General features: G+C 38.7%; 1 protein-coding gene across 1 annotated transcript in view; it reads left to right on the plus strand.

Moving 5' to 3' along the window:
- LOC122802699 (PI-PLC X domain-containing protein 2-like) overlaps positions 1-19,913 on the plus strand; it is a 1,085,285-nt gene that overhangs the window by 632,794 nt on the left and 432,578 nt on the right. Inside the window, exon 3 of the mRNA XM_044072444.1 lies at positions 7,155-7,396. Within this exon, the coding sequence (XP_043928379.1) occupies positions 7,155-7,396 (242 nt within the window). The remainder of the gene's footprint in view (positions 1-7,154; positions 7,397-19,913) is intronic.

A 19,913-nucleotide genomic window follows, 5' to 3' on the forward strand; every position in this document is an offset into this window, starting at 1 on the left:
GCGCGTCTACAGCCCCTTATGGAGTATGCTAGACATGCTGAGAAATATCTGAAGGAAAAGAAAGATAAACAAGCCCAGACTTTTACAGTTAGTGAAGATGGAACTTTAATGTTAGTTCAGGGTTCCGCAAACCACGGAAGAGGGCGTGGCAGGGGAAGAGGACGAGGACGGGGAGGCGTAAGTCATTCTGAGGATTTCGAAGGTAGGCAAAAGAGGGGGGAATGCTTTAAGTGCGGTAAGAAGGGACATTTTGCCAGAGATTGCAGAGGACCGGAGAAACCGATGGTTGCTTCCGGTGGTACCGCATGACTATATGACGGTCAAAAAGACGTAGATGGAGAGTATGAGGAAGAAGAAGAAAGTGGGAATGGGGAAGTAGGTACAAGTGAAGACGATGGGTGGGGACAGGAAATGGCAGAAAATGAGGAATATCAAATGGTAAATCTAACAGCACTAGCATCAACTATGCAATTGGAATCCCAACCAGTGATCACATTGCAAGTTGAGGGCCGAGACATAGAATTTCTTTGTGACTCAGGGGCTTCACGAACGTTAGTCAGAAGTACTGCCATATCATCCGATGTTACCTCAGATGAATATGTGCTTGTAAAAGCAGCAAATGGTCGTATTTACAAAGAGCCATTGTCCAAACCTCTGTGGTTTACTGACCCAGAGACGAACCAAACCATATGGTTCTGAGTAATAATTTCAAAAATCTGCCCAGTACATTTACTAGGAAGAGATTTAATGCAAGTGTTCGGCATAGCAGCCGTCCCAACCTCCACTGGGATGGTGGCAAGGAGAATTGAACCAAATAGTGCAATGCTATTAGAGGGGCAGGGAGATCTACGTTACTGGTATAGTAATGATTTGATAGACAGGCCCCCAGAGTGTAGTGATGGATCTTACAAATTTGGCATTAAGCAAATACGGCATAACAAATCTGAAGGTGTCAGATCCATTACATTGCACAATGTATTACAGAAGATGTGCCGGACCTGATTTAGAATACGAAAAGAAATTTCTTAGTTTTAAAGTCACCAAACTAGTATTGCATAGCCTTTTTGGGACACACTAGGTAATTCTGCAGTCACATGTAGCCTTACAAGGGATATGCAGCTGCTGTATAAGAATGAATTAACCACACATATTTCAGTCACGGAGGGTGAAGGAATGTCATGGTACCTCGTGGGTAAGAAAATAACTGAATGGGTAGGATGGACACCAGAACAGTTGGCAGGTAAAGGCGTTCAGGTTCAAAAACTTAACTGGGTTACACAAGCCAGACCGACCGTGCACCTCTGGGAAGACGAACCGATACAATCCCTGGGACATTATGACTATGTCTCCTTACCCCCATGGAAGAATCTCAATTGCAGACGATTCCAAACTCATTATGGTCGCAGGGTCAGCACGATATCGGACTGAATAGAACGGCAGGACAGGTAAAGATTACACCCAAGTCAGAATTTAGACCTCATAAACGGCAGTATCCCTTGAGCAGAAAGGCAGAGGAGGGCATTTTACCGGTAATCACAGCACTTTTGAAAGCTGGAGTATTAATTCTGTGCACAGACTCACCGTAATACGCCCTTATTTCCAGTAAAAAAACGGATGGGACATGGAGGATGGTACAAGACTTACAGGCAATAAATGCCGCGGTGGTACCTCGGGCCCCCATAGTCCCGGATCCGTCTATTCTGCTGAACGATATCCTTCCAACGGATAACTACTTTTCTGTAATTGATATCAGTAATGCCTTTTTCTCTATTCCCTTGCAGGAAGATAGTAGATTTTGGTTTGCATTTACGTTTATGGGCAAGCGTTATACCTATACCAGGTTATCGCAGGAATACTGCGAAAGTCCGACCATCTTCTCACAAGAGATGTCCACCAATTTGGCTCAGTTCCAACCCGCCCAAGGGTGCCACCTACTGCTGTACGTGGATGATATCCTCCTGGCCGCGACTACGAAAGAACTCTGTAAGTCCGAGACTATTCGACTACTACACTTTCTGGCACACGAAGGACATAAGGTAAATAAGTTACAATTTTGTAAATTAGAAGTACGTTACCTGGGTTATACTATCTCTGGGAAGGGCAGGCGATTAGATGATAGTAGAAAGAATGCTATTTTACAAGCCCCCATGCCAACTACAAAAAAAGAAATGATGTCCTTTTTAGGCATTACGAACTTCTGTCATAGTTGGATTCCCAACTATGCCGAAGAAGTGCACCCACTATCAGACTTAATTTTTGCAATACCGATGGCGGCAAAAGATTTGCTGCACTGGACAGACAAGGCAGTACAGGCATTCACTAGGATCAAGCAACTGATAGCTGGGTCAGCGATATTGGGGTTTCCAGATTACAGTAAGACCTTTATACAGACTGTAGATTGCAAGCAGGGATTTATGACATCTGTTTTAATGCAAATGTATGGAGATAAGTTAAGACCATTAGCATTTTACTCTAGCAAATTAGTCTCAGTAGTACGAGCATTACCACACTGTGTGCAAGCAGTAATTGCAGCCGCTTTGGCGGTACAAGCGTCTGCCATGTTGGTATTGTTCCATGATCTTACATTAAAAGTCCCGCACTCTGTAGCAGTCATCCTTCTGCAGGACAAGTTAACATTTCTGTCACCTAGCAGACATTTATCTTGTATGACTACACTGTTATCACAGCCACACATGACAATTGAGAGATGCACTACCTTAAATCCAGCGACATTGCTACCCGTTGCTGAAGACGGTATCCCGCATGTATGCTTAGATCTCATACATTCTAAAGTTCTACCAAGACTGGATCTTAAAGATCAACCCTTACTACATGCGGACTGGACACTGTTTGTAGATGGGTCAGCATGCAAAACAGAAACAGGCAGCACGCAGGTAGGGTATGCAGTTACTACTACAACTCAGATAATAGAGGCAAGACCACTCCCCGGGAACTTATCCGCTCAAGCAGCGGAACTGATTGCTGTGACAAGGGCATGTCTCCTTTCGGAGGACAGGAATGTCACTATCTATACGGATAGTCAATATGCCTTCTCTACGGTATGTGTGTTTGCTCAGCAATGGAAAAATAGGGGGATGGTTACAACCTCGGGGAAAGACATCATGCACAAAGAACTAATCCTTGAATTACTACAAGCCGTCCAACGGCCACGGGATTTGGCCATCTGTAAATGCGCTACTCATACCCGTGCTAAGGACCCGGTATCACTTGGTAATGCCCTAGCAGACAAAGCAGCCAAAGAGGCAGCTATGTCCAGTACCTTTTCACTTGAAACCACACCTACAGAATTACAACCAACAGATAAGTTTGATTTGCAAACCTTACAAGTCATGCAGGAACTTAGCACAGTACAGGAAAAACAACTCTGGACTAGGTATGGTGTTAGACAGAACAAAGGAATCTATGTGGGACCGGATAATAAATATGTTTTGCCTACTAATCTTTTTAGGTATGCAGTACTAGTTGTGCATGGCCCTTCCCATCTGGACCCTGCAGCTATGGTTAGAATTATCCACCTTACCTTTTGGACCAAGGGTTTCATTGCATATGCAAAATGTTTTTGTCTATCCTGCATAGTATGTGCTAAATACCACGGGGGAGGGGTCAGAGTTGCTCCGGCATCATTTCCAACACCCCCCTATCCTTTTCATACAATATGTATGGACTTCATCGAATTGACCCCGGCACAACTAAAGAAGTTTGTGTTAGTGATATTAGATGCATTTACTAAGTGGGTTGAGGCCTTTCCGGTGACACATCCGGATGCTCAAACAGTGGCTAAAATTTTGGTCAATCACATCGTCCCGCACTTTGGACTTCCTACACGCATCTACTCTGACAATGGCATGCATTTTGTCAATCAGATCATTCAGAAACTGTCTACAGTTTTCCAAATTGAATTGAAACACCATTGTGCCTACCACCCACAGTCAGCAGGGTTGGTGGAACGCCATAACAGCATTCTAAAAGGCAAGTTGAGAAAACTCATGGCCGAGACACATCAGTCTTGGATTACCTGTCTACCTCTAGCCCTCCTTTCCATGCGGACATCTCCCACCTCAAAAGGAGTCACCCCATTTGAGTTGTTGTATGGGAGACATTATTACGTCCTGCAGTGGCAAAACTTGTTGCCTACGGAACGTGAGGGGGGTGAGGAGATAGCATGAGGAAAATGCTGACCAATACTAACAGCTGTTTAACGAATGATTGTTTTTCAGGTTCAAGAGACGACAAAATCACGGAAGTCATCGCAACTCCAATGGCAGTTCGGATTAAAGAAAGGTCCTCATGGATCCACCTAACGCATTGTAAAACATTTTAAGTTAGATAAAAAATTGAATTCCCCTGAGGAACAAACAGACAGCAGTAACCATGAAGGACAATAATGAGAATAAGAGAAAATGGTTCTATTGCAATATTTTATTGTTTATAACTATTGTGATTCTAATATTTTTGTTTTTTAATAAAGCTAGCCATTCAAAAAGAGACAAACACACCAGCTGGCATCCAAACTTTAATACATATCAAGCGATTAAATATGCATATGCATCCTCAATGAATGTCTCAAATTGTTGGGTATGTACTGTAATACCTACTGTACATAGTGGCTTAATGTTAGGGACAGCCCCTCTGGGAACAAATGATACTTGGAATAATTTGTTGTTTGAAACCACAGAAGTACCACTGAGAGACAAGGTGGTGCTGCCTCTTCTGGGGCGCCAAAACGGAACAGTGTGTTTTCAAAAGATTGGAAAAGTTAAGGTGGGGCTGAGCCAATGTAATTTGACGATAGTTCATAATTGTACCCTAGAAGGGCAGTGTGAAACCAAGTTTGGAGCTATAAAAAAAGACATCAATGTAAATGATACTAGTTTTGTTGAAAAATGCTGTATGTATATGGCCTGTTATTTAAGGGCTAAAGCCAAATGGGAGTTATGAATTTGCAACCAATATCACCATAAAAACGAATGATTGTTATTTTATTTGTGGTAGGAAAGCATATAAATGGTTACCATATGGCTGGTCAGAAAGTTGTTTTTTGGGATATCTGATACCAGCTATCAGACACGCAAATGTATTACCTCAAAGTAAAATACAAAATGCACGTTCTCTTAATAAACCTATTAATCCCGTAGGTAACATTGATGCGTCATGGATTTATCACCATGACTTGGCACACGTCAGCAGCAAAGGACTCTCACATATGGACCTAGGCGATGATGTAATTGCTTGGGCTGGTATTTTGCCAGCGTATGGGACAGTAAAATCCATCTGGGAACTGAGAAAACTGTCAAAACTGTTAGAGACTCTGAGTAATGTGACATTTTCAGCGCTAGAATTGGTGACGGACGAATTAACGGCGATGAGAACAGTAGTGTTGCAGAACCGTATGGCACTCAATTTCACCCTAGCGGCGAAAGGAGGTACTTGCGCTCTCATACACGAGGAGTGCTGCTCGTTCGTTCCTGATAACGAGCATGCGATTCAGAGCCATCTTGAAATAATTCAACAAGTTTCTGAACTGACTAAACCTGGTCCAAACCCCTTGACTGACTTTTTCCAAAACCTGTTTGTAAACTGGGGTTCTGTATTGATGAACATTTTAATTGCTGTATGTGTTGGTGCAATCATATTTTTGCTGCTTGGCTGCTGTTGCATACCATGTATCAAAATGATAATATCGAAGGTTATCTCTGCCAATGCTACAAAAGCATATTTCTCTGATTATGAGAAGGTATACAACGTATCTGGGATTGTGTAAAATAAACAGTATACAAAATGTTGTAAGCGGGGAAATGTGGAAAAATACTGAAGTCAACATATTTTGTATTCTGTATATAAAGGGTTAAGCAGAAAAATGTTCACTGCGTGCAAACTGAAATGTTCTGGAAAATGTTGATCACTGAGGAATGCAGAAGTTAATCTTAAACTGCTGATAAGAAAGTTAATGGTGCAAGAATAACTGTGGTACTGGCTGGTAAAAACAAGTAATCAAACTATCACTTCTAATGAATGTTCTGTGTGCTACGTGTATGTACGTGCAGGAGGGTCTATATAAGGAGAACTCAAAGTACAAGTAACCAGACTGCTGGCATACTACTATCATGTAGCAGGTCTCCATGCATGTAAAATAAAGCTGTTTTACTTGCTTACAAGAACTTGGTGTGATTCTTCCAGAATATGTTAGAAGAGTAAAATCTTTCGACAATCATATAGTAGAATAGCACCGAGATTGCATGTGTGTGTGTGTGTGTGTGTGTGTGTGTGTGTGTGTGTGTGTGTGTGTGTGTGTATATGTATGATCTAAGCTACCTTATATGAGACCAAGCAGCCTCACCTGAAATTTGTCCAATTTACCTTACTGGAAAATTGAACTTTCAAGTAAGTCAGTGAAAACTAATAATGCCAGTCATTATGAGTTTCATAGTAGTGCCAATCATTAGAGTTTCACATTTGTTAACTAGTGCAGATCACTCATTAGCACCTCTGCCAAGTGACGTCTTAAGAGTCACGCAGCAGGCAAATAGAAATGGAAAGTCAAACCCTATACGTTAGACTACAAAAGACAGCTCATTAATAACTTGGAACCCTAATCCTCTGCACCAGCTGCCAAACCTTCATTAGCTTCTTCATTTTTTGATAAATGACTGAGGCTTGCAGTCAGTTAATAATGCCAGTAATTAGAGTTTCATACTTCTTATTGTACAGAAAATGCATGTCCAAGCAATATCTGTTGCTCTGTTATGTGTTTAGGGGAATTACAGATGCCTGGCACTCGAGGCACTGAGCTGTTAACAAGCTGTTTCCTGTAATCAAAAGCATAGGGCTTCACACCCCAGCACCACCTTACTCACATGTGCTAACACTAAACTTACTGGGCCCTGCCCCAACCCTAACCGTACGCATTACCTTACTAAAAACATTTCATTAACAGTATTGCTAGCAAGATGACACTTGAGCTTGGTATTGTAGCTGTTGTTTACTAAGACAGTAAGTAAGTAAGTAAGGCTTTTTACAGGAAAAGAAGTAAGCAGTGTTTTGTGACTCATTATTATGAGTCATTCATTGTTTTGTGATTCTGTCCTTTTTGTTTTACCATTTGTGATTCTCTTTTTTTTTTTTTTTTGAAACAGGTTCTTATTTTCTATCATCATCCATTGGCACATAGCTACTCATTTCTTTGGCCTGGAGCCACAATACCAGCACCTTGGGCTAATACAGCAGATGTGACCAAGCTGGTTCAGTTTTTGGAGGCAACACGTGGTGAACGTCCAAGAAATGGAACCTTTCATGTGACACAAGCAATTCTGACACCTAGATTTAAGAACGTTGTCAGAGGTTTGGTTGGTGGCCTCAAAGGTTCATTGGTTGAAAGGTAGGTTTGAGTCTCTGCTGAAGTAACACTGTACCTGAATGATGAAGACAAGGCTCTTAATTAATTATCAGAGCAAGTCTAATGTATGGCATGGTGAGATAAATGTAATACACTTGACAGACCTGCAAACAGGAAACGGCTTAAGGTGTCTCATGTACTTATACAACTATTTAAAGTATAGTTAATGAACAGAAATGAGTGAAACATATGGGAGCCTGTGGTGTGATGCATGTATTATGAATTAATGAGTTTTGGATGTTCACTAATCCAGCTACATAGGTGGTGCCTGTAGCACACAACTCGACCCCTACACATTTTATTTTATTTTATTTTATTTATTTATTTATTCTATTTTCTCTGTCATCTTTTTGATTATTGATATTAGTTTAGATTACTGCTCACATTCATCTCAGTGATGTGTAGGGATTATCTTAGTTGTGCAGCTATTGCTCTAATAGTTTGTGTTAAATTTTATGAAATAGCTTTTAAATGAATGGTTTTCTGTTATTTTGCAGGTGTACTCGTGTGTGTGTGTCTGTGTGTGTGTGTGTGTGTGTGTGTGTGTGTGTGTGTGTGTGTGTGTGTGTAATATTTCAGCAAGTTTTGAAGTGTTTTTATGCTAGAGTACTGAGACTTGTGTTTATATTGTTTGCATTTGTTAGGTGTTTTGATTAGTTTTACATTTTATCTGGTTTAATGTTAGTTTATCTTTCAATTTTTATGTACATTTTGCAAGTAATGTAGTTTTCTTACTGATTGGGTATGGTTGTGATTTCCATTATTCATTTTATTTATTTTATTTTATTTATTTTTCTTTTGTTAAATGTCACTCCTAGAGCTTTGGTTTAAGTGGAAGAAGTTGTTTTGTAACATTTAAATGCAAATTTAAGTGTGGATTGGGATTATTTTAATGTATGTTTATGAAAATAGTATTGCAAGTATAGAATAAAAATTATAGATGGTCCTGATATAATTAAAGACATGTTTTCTTTAAATGCAAAAAGAGCTTTGTTACTGTGCTTTAGCTACTGATTTTAAGTGCTTGATGATGCACATAAAGTAGTGATATTTGGTGATAATAAATAATAATAACTATGTTTTGGTGCTGATAAACATATTTATTATACTTTTTTTGTCAGTATACATTGTTAGCATAACTATACATTCATGCTTATGATACATCCACATATAAAGATGAAATCAATCTATGCATCCCATTTCAGAGTGATATTCATTTTCATTCTTTATGTATCATTATTAATGTATCTGTACATGTCATAAACTCCCAACAAATTAGAATGATTTTGCTTTTAAGCCTTTTCTAAGCTGCAGTTAAGCTGCTAAAATTGAGCAGGGGAGAGAGAGAATGAGAAATAGAGCGGAAAAAAGAAACTATACTCACAGTTTGCACCAAATATAAACACTATCTCCCAAAATATCTCAAAAACAATTACTTCCTTTAAAATAAATGCCATAGACATTAAAATTGTCATTAGTTTACACAATTGGCTACAGTAAAAAAACTAAATAAATAAAAATGAAATAATAAATAGTCATTATTATTCAAAAACATACACAGTGACTGGACAGCACAATCAGCATGTCCACTGTAAATCCAACATATCTTAACAGACACAAGTCCACTAAACTACTGTAGAACAGTAGCCAGTCCAATCCTTTATGCATAAGTTACTGAAATCAAATAATACCTACCTCACAGAATGTTCCTTTTTTCCTCTCTCCTGTATAAAACTTCTCATTAGTGCTAAATCACAGAGCACGTGTTTTGTAGTCACTAAACAAAACCAGACTACTTTAATATTTTATATTTCTTAGAAAATAAAACTTCTAATTTTAACTTTTAAAATGAATTAGAGTTATTCTTTAAAAATATGGTTTCTGCAGTTCCTCCCCTAACAAATTTAACATTCATAAATATGCAAGCCAGTTGGACAAGCCAATCAGTGTGCTCATTATAAATTGTGTTCCTGGCAGGGAAAATAGTTAAAGCACTTTCTCTGTACTGCTAAGGAAAAACTTTAACTTTAAAAAAAATGTCAGGCCAGTAAACTGATGCATAAAGCAGACTAATATAACGTGATTAAAAAAAAATCTTCACTGCTCTCAATGTCTGGTGTGTCTGTTCTGAAATACCTGCCATTATTTAATCACTTCAGCCAAAATGGTTTGTCAGAAAACTGCATCATTTAGAAAAAAATATACCAACAAAATGAGTCAAACATGAACTTTCTTCACCAGTCTAAATAATTCAGGTGAATGATATATGCACCAGGATAATGAAAACTCCTAATCAGCATAAAAAAAGAATAAAAAGGAAGAAAAAAAAAGCAGGGAGAGCAAAGTACTATGTAGCCATTTACAACTTTGGACATGCATAGAACAGATATTGCTTGCCCCCGATTACCAGAAGGTGATGTAAGACCACTAAAGCTTGCTTATACAATGACATTATTTAGAAAAGTCAAGTTTTTTTCTTATCTAATGTTGTTATATAAGAGGAACAATCACTCCCGAGTGTGAGTAAAGCAGGATTTAACCACAGTTGGCTTTGTTTTCATCAATTGGGTTTCGCCATCAACATCAAGCCATACCAACTGCTGATAGATTCTGTCTTACCAACACCCAGTCATGAATTATTGCTAAATAGATTACTTAGTGACCAGTCAGAAAGCAGCACTGCTAGCAAAATGTACCTGATCCTGCAGAAGTAATCTGAATAACATATATCTTCCTAAACTAACAAATATTAACATTCTCCTTATTATTCTGCAAAACAAATACAAGGTAATGTATGCGACACCTTAAAAAGTCTGAACCTACTTCAATATTAAAGTAAAAAAGCACAAAAAATGGCCTATTTATATGACTCTGTGTAAACCACATAAAATCCTGTTCAACAAATAATATAAGCAAGCTATTTAACAACATTTCTGTTTTAAATGGATGTAAAACAGTAACTCAAGAAAATAAAACAAACTAAAGAAAAATACAGTAACAGGCAAATGGAATCTGTGGGGACTAGCTCATATCATAGGGAAATATCTTCTCCTGTTGTAGTTCGCTAACTTTGTTCACTTTTATATAGCATGACATGTGCATATACAGGGTCTATATCAGTTCATCAAAATGTCTAAAATTCGAATACCATATGTTCGAACTTCAAACCACGAACTGCACAAGCATCGAAGTCTTAGAACAGTGATTTTTTTTCCCAGGGAAAAAAAATCGCTGTTCCAACAAACACACACACAACTCAAGCACACCAAAAAGAACATCAATCAATACACATACACTCAAAACCCTACATCTAATCCTACACTAAACTGTACATACACTACTACCTATCCACTTACCTTAACCCAAACCCTAACCCTAAGGTCCGTCACTATCACACACTCACCTGACCCGTGTCCTAACCCTAACTCACCTATCACGCCCTAACCCTAAAGACTTTCACTAACGCACACCCACCTCACCTGTGCCCTAACCCTAACTCACCTAACCCGCACCCTAATCCTAACGTCCACACAATCGCACACTTACCTGAACCCGACCCGTAACTTCCCACCACAGTCCTGTTAATCATGAAGCCACAGAAATGGCCCACCGAATTCTTTCCCTGGGAAAGAATTCAGTGTTCTGTGGCTTCGCGATAATCAGTGTTCAAACTTTACACTTCTAACATCTGGTATTCGATATTCAGCCATTTCAACGGACTGATATAGACCCCATATACATATATTCTCTGTCTATCTGTCTATCTATCTATCTATCTATCTATCTATCTATCTATCTATCTATCTGTGCATGTGTGTATGTATACACACACACACACACACATACCTATCTATATATAGCTGTGTGTGTACATATATAGATAGATAGATGTAGATATATGCAGATAGATGTAGGTGTGTGTGTGTGTGTGTGTGTGTGTGTGTGTGTGTGTGTGTGTGTAAGATCACTGTCTCAAAGCCAGGGACCTAGCTCACATTAACTGCCTCTCATGCTCGACTTGGTATCTTGACTGCATGTCACCTTAACACAGTAGCTAAATTCAAGCATGGTAAGTGCTGCATCCACTGATAGGATATGGGAGGTGCTGGGATAGGGCCTTAGGCAGCAATTAGTAGGGTGATTTTGGTTTAGGGTGGAGATAGTTTTGGGGTTAGCAAAAGGGAAGTTAGTTCAGAGTAAGTAAGTGACTGGGGATTTTAGGTTAATATTGCAGGACAGGAGTTGCGTGTTCAGGGAGTTTTAGGGTTATGAAGCAGGAGAGGAGTTTTAAGGTTAGAAAGCAGGAGTTAACTTTTAGGTTAAGGGAGCAAAGGGAGCTTCAAGTTTAGGAAGGGGAAGTGGAGTTGTAGGTTTAGGGAGTGATCACAGGCTTAGGGTTAGGGATCAGGATGGATAGTACTATTTTTAGGATTAAGGTCCAGGTGGGAATTTTGTGGTTAGAGCTAAGAATCATATAGGGCTTTGCACTTCAGAATGGTCAGGTGGTAAGAGATCAAGGAAATTAAGTGGGATATGGCTAGTAAGAATTAGGGCATTTGCCATTTAAAGCAAGTTGCTTTGACCAAGTGTGTCATGAGCTAGAAGCACACAAATACTTGCAGGAGATCTATTATATATAAAATGTTTACAAATGGTATTAAATTAATGTATTCTCAGGATATTTTGAGCAGATGTTTCTCTGGTGTGTCATTTTTATGCATTTGAATAGATTGGATACTGAATAAGGATTGTATACCTATATTTACTGTGCTTCTTTGCTATTTCAGTGTCTGTTTTTTAACTTATATTCATCATTAATGGATATAATGAGATGTGCCAGTCCTGCACAGTATGTCTGAATGTTATCATCCACTGTCAATATGTCATTCAGGACATGTGTCGTGAATTAAAAAAAAAAAGATCTACTTGACATCACCACCGTTGAACTTGCTGAAGTTCAATGTATAGACCACTTTATCATAGCATGCCACTCCAACTGACCAGCAATATAAATAAAATAAAAACACTTTTTAAAGTATTTTTGCAGACAGTGAGGATTCTGCCCCCTGCTCCACATACGCACCATACACATGGTCTCTGTACATGCTACCTCCTAGATAGCATCAACTCGAAAGGGAGGGAAATGCAGCTCTTCTTTTCTCACAGTAAATATAACCTTGGAAATAGAATGCGTATAGGTCAGGAGAGTGGGGGGGGGGCATTTTCCCCATATTAGGAGATGCAGGAGGGCAACCTCCTTGCAAACAGGTGGTCAAGAGTCAAAGTAGTGTCATGTCAGGACACACTCAGCTGGAGACCTGGATATTTTATTTATTTATTGTTTATTCATTCATTCATTTATTTTTTTGTCCAGGTTAGTTTCAGTAAGCCAGTGTCCTCTTTTTCAGGGGAGATCTGAGGTGGTAGTCATAATAACTAGTGGAAATTTGACCAGGGTGCTGGGGGAACTTCATATAACATGCAAAGGTGATCAGTCTAAAGAGGACACAGTAAATATACACTTCTGCCTTAAGTAATAGCCAAAACCTGTTATATCAAAATAAGTGTTGCACTGTATAGCTGCAGATCTGAGTTATATCAGTTGCTTTTCAGGATGGCACCTAACATAGATTTAGCCCAGTGCCTTTCAGTCCAGTCTGACCAGCCACCAGCAATTGAAAACTGCCTAAACTTATCTTGCAGACACACCCACATGGACACACATGTGCATGCTTGTACACATTATTTTCCAAAGTGAGGTAAATAATGATTCTTCAGTACCAGCACCTTCTTCACCAGTTTATGTTGTGCTGTCACCAGCCAAACTACTTTGCCAATCCAAGAACACAAATTACTATTTACCAATAAAATATTCCAGTCTTTCAATATTTCAGTGGTAGTAATGGCTTCCCCAGTGGAGAAGTTATATGTAACCCACTTAAGTATTTTTGACAAGAAAAGTCTATGAACAAAAGCGACTAGAGACATGTTGAAATGACTTTGGAAGAAGAAACTTTCAGGCTGAGAGGTATTCAACATAGTTCTGTGGAAGAGCAGAGGACAAGTACGTGTAGTGCTAGAGGTTATATCACGGATGGATTAAAGCAAAAAGGATAAGGTACTCAGAGATGAAATGAAATTCTGATGTTGAAAAGAACTTAAAACCTTTGGAAACTCAAATATAGAAACTATGGATCAAGGTAAACATGACATAGTTAAGGATGAGATGACAAGAATAAGCACTGAGAATTACTGAAGTAAAATGAACTAGAATGGCTCAGTTTATATCAGGCAAAGATTAGGTTTTCTGTTTGAGAAAGAATCAAGCAGTAGAAATGGAGTAGACTTCATTGTTTATAAAAAAGTGTAAAAAACAGGGCTTGTTTATAACCACAAAACTGATACAATGATCTCAATCAGATTATAAGGCAAGCCATTCAACATTATAGGAATACAATTTTACACTCCAACTGCCAATTCTGAAGAGGGAGGAGGATGACCACTGTTACGATGGCCAGCAGCAAATTCTTAAAATAACATCAGAAAATTATATTGCATCCATCATTAGTGATGAGAATACTAAAGCTGGTAGTCAAAATACAAATGGAATATTAAGTAAGTTTAGCCTTGGAGTACTACATAAAGCTGGACATATTCTAGCACAATTCTATCAATATAATTCATTGTTCATAGGTCCGTAGGTAAGTACTAGGCTAGTTGCCATTGTGGGCCATTTAAACCTAGCCAATTTACATTTTTGTGCACAAAATAACCTGTCCCACTTGGTAATAGATTGGCCTTACCCATCCCGTGTCGATAATTATATATTACCCCTAATGAGAATAAGTGACATCATACAGTAGATAATTTGAGGGGACCCATGGGTGGGATAAAGCATTTAGGAGCTGCATCTGTCCATTAGCAGTACAAGGGGCAGTCCAGGGGTACATTTTCTGGTTTCCATCCATTGATTTAAGTTGGCTTGAAAATGGAAAAGGATGAACTCCATTTTATGTGGATTAAAAGTCTGTTCCATAGCAGTGGTATCCTCACTAAAATACACCTGTACCTCTAAACCATACTGTTGATGTTGTGGAAGTGGTTTAGATCCCTAAACTAAGTATTTCTGATTCCATTTGACTTGATGATGTGCAGAAAATCCATTAGTAATAGGTGGGAGGATAACTTGAAAGCCAGAAACAGGTCACCTCTCAGCAGTCTCTAGGATACCGAGTCTGGTGACAGGGCTTTGGGTTGTTCCATATAGAACATATTGTTTAGGCTAAGTAAGGTATATATGTGGACATTCCAGTTATTGTATGTGTCTGGACAGATACATGCTAAAGGGGAAATTCTATTCAGTGATTGGCCTAATAAGAGCTGAGTAAAGGGAGGCAATGATATCCCAAGATCTAGACATAATCCCATTGTTTATATGCTGTGCTGTGTAGAAGGAATTTCTTACAACAATAGACATGTGTTGGTCAAAAGTTAGGTCACTGTCCATATAAGTTCTGAAATCCCAAGCAACTAGGTGAGCTCGTATTATCAATGCCGCAGGTTCCTGGGGTAGATGACTTCACAGAAGATACAGTAGTGCATTTTTTGGCATTTCGTTTCAGACGGTGATTTTGATACTAATTCGTTATTTGAGACAAACCTTCCTATAGGATGGCTAAGTCATTTGGGGATTCAATGATGGCTCCTAGCTTGCAGTCATCTTCACACTTACTCAACCAGAGTCCTTTGGATTTTGACTTTTACTTCAAAAAAGTAGATGCCAAACAGGAGAGGCCACAGCACAGAACCTTACGGGACTCAAGTGGTGACTGATCACTTTGAGGAGGTAACTTCCTCTATTTTGATTACTTGCGTCCAATCTATGAGCCAGCTGGCAATCTGGTGTGTGAGATAGTGGTTTATGTCCAGTGTATTTAGTCTTTCTACTATGCCTGAGTGGGTAATTGTGTCAAACACTTTGGCCAGGTTGAGGTATGTGGTGTGTACCATTTTTTTCTTCATCTTTTGCTTTGGTGACCTTTTAAAAAAAAATCCACCAAGTCGAGTAAGCATGACCTGCCCTTGATGAATCCAAACTAAGACAGTTCTATCATTTGAAAGTTTCCTATGTCCCATTTGATTAATTCCATTATAAGTATTGGTCTGTGGAAGGTCCTCCCTTTTGCAGGGAAATAATGGTAGCTGTTCTCCATTCATGTAGTATAAAACCTGTATGGAGGCTGAGGTTGAACAGTGTTGTTAGAGGTTTGGCTAAATCAGACTTTCTGCTATTTTAGATGCATCCCGGAATATTGTCAAGACACATCAATGAAGTACTTTTACTTTTGATAGCACTTTTAGGACTTGGTCTTGTGTAATAGATGGAGGTGCACTAATTTCAGGTATATCCCAAGGGCCAGATAGAGGGTAAAGAAGAGTTGTTAGAGCAAAATTTATTGGCCAGTAGGTTAGCCTTATCTTCAGTCTTAGCATAGGTAACATCATTCACAATCAGCTCAGCACATCGCTGCATTGTGCTTTGGACATTACGAACGTAACTAAAAATGCCTTGTGATTGTCTTTGGCTTGGGTAGCTTTTTAGCCTCAAACTTAGCCTATTCCATCTTCATTAAAGTGTCTTACAGTTTCATACAGATCCTTTATTTATTATGCATAATCTGGAAATTCTGTTTTGATCTTGAAAACTGTAGATAATAAATGCATAGTGTATCTTCAGCTAAAAGCAGTTATGGTCTAGATTTGCTACTGTATAGCATTTGCTGTAGGTGGAATAGTGACACAGACAGAAGCACTACAATCAAACAGCCACATCTCCCTAGTTTGATTCTTAGCTGGGGTATTTTCAGTGTGGAATATGCATGTCCTTCCTATATTTGCATGAATTTTTTTGTCTCTGTGTGTACTCCAATTCCTTATCACTTCTCAAAGACAAGAGATAGATGGATTGGTAACTCCTGTGTGTGTGTGTGTGTGTGTGTGTGTGTGTGTGTGTGTGTGTGTGTGTGTGTGTGTGTGTGTATATATATATATATATATATATATATATATATGTATAATATTGTGTGTTTGATACAGAAGATAAACTGTAAAAATTACTTCTATTCCCCAATTGTCAACTAAACTCTGTGAATAGCATTGGCTGTTCTTAGGGTTGTTAAAAAATCAGCTGAGACATGACAGTGTTGGCTTGATGGAGTGTTTTGCTGTATGTCACCTGTCTATTCAGAACTTTGGATTGTTCCTTGTGCAAGATTTCTACTTTTGTATTTACTTTTTAAAAGTAATATTTTATGTCCTTTATTCCAAGTAAATAATGGCACCACAACTGAGATGTTTGGCACTTGTTCAGCGCAGATCTGTGCAATTAAAAAGATAAAGACATTCATTCCAGTTCTTCCATCTTCCTTTAATTCGTACAGTCTGCAAATGTAGTAGATCTGTCTCTGTGTGTGTCTTCTAACAGGAAAACCCAGCAACTGACTGCCTGACCGATAAAGCAATATTTTACTTGAATTGGCTCTCTCCTTTGATATATGCATCTGGAGCATTTCTCCCCAGGCCCGCACTGAAAATTGGCTTTGTTCCAAGTCAGACTTTATTGATAAATAAATAAATGTGTGTGTGTGTGTGTGTGTGTGTGTGTGTGTGTGTGTGTGTGTGTGTGTGTGTGTATGTGTATGTGTGTACATGATTTCCTATGGCTTTGAGGTGAATTGTATAAAATGCTTTCTTGTTCCCACAGTCATATACCTTTGACTGTGAATGGATCACAAGTTACTTTATATCTAAAATATTATTGTATGACTTCCTGCAACACGTTTTAAGATGCATTGGGTGTTAAGCACTTCAGATTTTTGTATAGTCAAGAATCAGAATGATTTCATTTTCCAACTGCAGTTCATTTCTACAGTAGGAAATGTACAATGCCTACATATATATGATTTCACATACCTCCTTTAAACTGTATATGTTTCTAAATAGGAAATTACAATGTAATATACTTTATTTTTATCTTTTAAAGAGCTATTTACATGTGTTTAATGCAGTACAAATTTATTACTGGTTAGTTCACGTCCCATGCATTTCTCTTCTCAAAATCAGTTATATTTTCTAAGCTTACTGTATCTTAGGTTAGAAATGTTGGGGAAAACATGTATTTCAAGTTACAGTCACCTAATTTCTTGTTCTGAAAGTCACTGCATTTTTGATGACATCTTAGACACTTTTTACTCAATAGTTATTTTCCTGAGAGGGAAATTTGCCCTTTTTATTTTTATTGGGTTTCTGTAACTATATGGTACTCACTGCTTTTATTTGTTATCCTACCAACCTTTTGATGCTACTTACAAGTTTTGCATTACCATTTCACATTTTTTGCAAAGCCTCTCCAACAAAAAAAATCAGCATATGTCTCCTTTTTATGCTCATGTCCAGATAGTTTGAGAAGAAATGCCATGGGATTATGGCTGGAAGTTTCCAATATGAAACTTGTTGGGCTACAAACTGATATATTACCACAGGACTCCTTCAGTTTTCTATTTTTGTGTTGTAAATCCTTGTCCCAATACACAGGCTCCAAATGTCTTTGAAAGCCAGCTGCCTTGCCTCCTTTTTTATATCCCCCAAATTCTTTAAGTTATGATCTGAGAGCTGTGCTTGCCTCATTTTCATCTTTGTGATCTTTCACAGTTCCCCTTCTCATAAAGGGCTAGCATTTTTCTGATAACTGAGCCAAAGATGTTTATTGCTTCCAACTAATCCTTCATGAAATATCTCCTGCCAGACTAATCCCAGTACATTCATGTTTAAGTGTCCTCTGATTCCCTGACTCTTTTCCTGAACTAAGGATAACACCAGCCCCTGTTGGAAGTGTGGGAACCGGTCTGGGCTCTCCTCTCTTACTTTCCCCACATGATTGTATATATGCCTGGCTGCATGGAATTGCAAATTCACAAGATATTGCTTCATCTGAGTCAGTACTTATTGGACCATCTACTTGGATTTTTGTTAAGCACAACCACCTGCTTATCCCCCTGCCCTCCTTTTTATTCTAGTTGACTCATAACCAATAGCAATTGGAATGTGCCCCTCCTGTGTCCCTAAGTAGGACTGGAATGTGCCCCTCCTGTGTCCCTAAGTAGGACTGGAATGTGCCCCTCCTGTTTCCCTAAGTAGGATTGGAATGTGCCCCTCCTGTGTCCCTAAGTAGGGTGATTTGCTTGAGTAAGTAATGTTCTTCTCTAACAGCTGTAGTCTTATCAATAGTTATGCCTGATAGCTAAATGAGAGCAATTCATGGTAAGTCATGAAGATGGTAGGAAGAAGAAGACAATGGCAGGGTTGCAGTGAGAATTCATAGCAGCAAGGGTAATTGGATGGTTTTAGAAGAAGGCAGTAAAGGAGAAGGCTGAAGCTAGATAGAGGAAAAGGAACAGATTTTGCCTTGGGTGCAGTGAAAAGGAACTAAGATAGGGAAGATAAGTTCTTGGGATAAGATGAGAGATGCATTATTAAGAGGGAGTGCATAAGCAGTGGGAAGAAAAGGAGGAAGTAAAAGTATGAGCAGTCAAAATGGGAAATAGTGTGGAACAGTGTGCACAAGATGGGAAAATGGACTAGCCTTATGGATCACTAAATAATGTTGCTTTTCATTTGGTATCAATCACCAAGGAAGGTAAAGAGAAAGTAGACAGTTAACTTTAGTAGGTGCCTCAGATACAGAGAAAGAGAGGCAGGAGCACTGCATACATTTTGGCGTTGTAGGAGGACATACATTTATCAGGCAAAGCTCTGAGAATGGTTGAGGACAGTGTATTGGCAGGGGCCTATGAACAGTTGGTTGTTGTGGACAGTCAGGTTGGATGAGAGGAACCATAGTCGTAGCTTTAAAAAAAAAGCATCTCAAATTAGAATGAAAAGGGCAACTGGCTTATATAAATCAACATAGAGTGTTTTGTTTTATTATAAAGCTGCCAGAACCAAATTGGTCACACAAGAAGGATGGCTGAAAATGTGTAATATTTTTAAATCTACTGAATAATGTTTCATGTTGAGTGGCTGATCTCTCTTGTTATAAGATGGTAGCATGAAGATACTGAAATATGTTTTACTGTGTGTGTATTATGAGCTGGGGTGCTTAATGGTCTTATACAGTATTTGGAATTGTTAATGTATTAGAGTTTAATGTGGTATTACTATACAATTCAAAAAGGCACAGTTTAAAAAGTAGTTATGCCTAATGCAATATCCCTTTTATCCATGATTTATTTACTTTCTACCAGGATGGGATACAGGATCTTGTGATAATTTTGAACAGCTGCAGTTTTAAGATAAACAGCCTCTTCTGAAGTGCTACCTCTGTTCTCTTGCTTATGTGGCATTTATTCTCCACCTTATCACTGTGGACATTTGGTGTGTAATATCCCTACATGATTGTACTGGAAACATTTTACTCCAAAACCTTGATGTAGATACAAGC

This window comes from Protopterus annectens, chromosome 5.part0, assembly GCF_019279795.1.
Source record: "Protopterus annectens isolate FY-2018-M chromosome 5.part0, PAN1.0, whole genome shotgun sequence".
Lineage (NCBI taxonomy): Eukaryota > Metazoa > Chordata > Ceratodontiformes > Protopteridae > Protopterus > Protopterus annectens.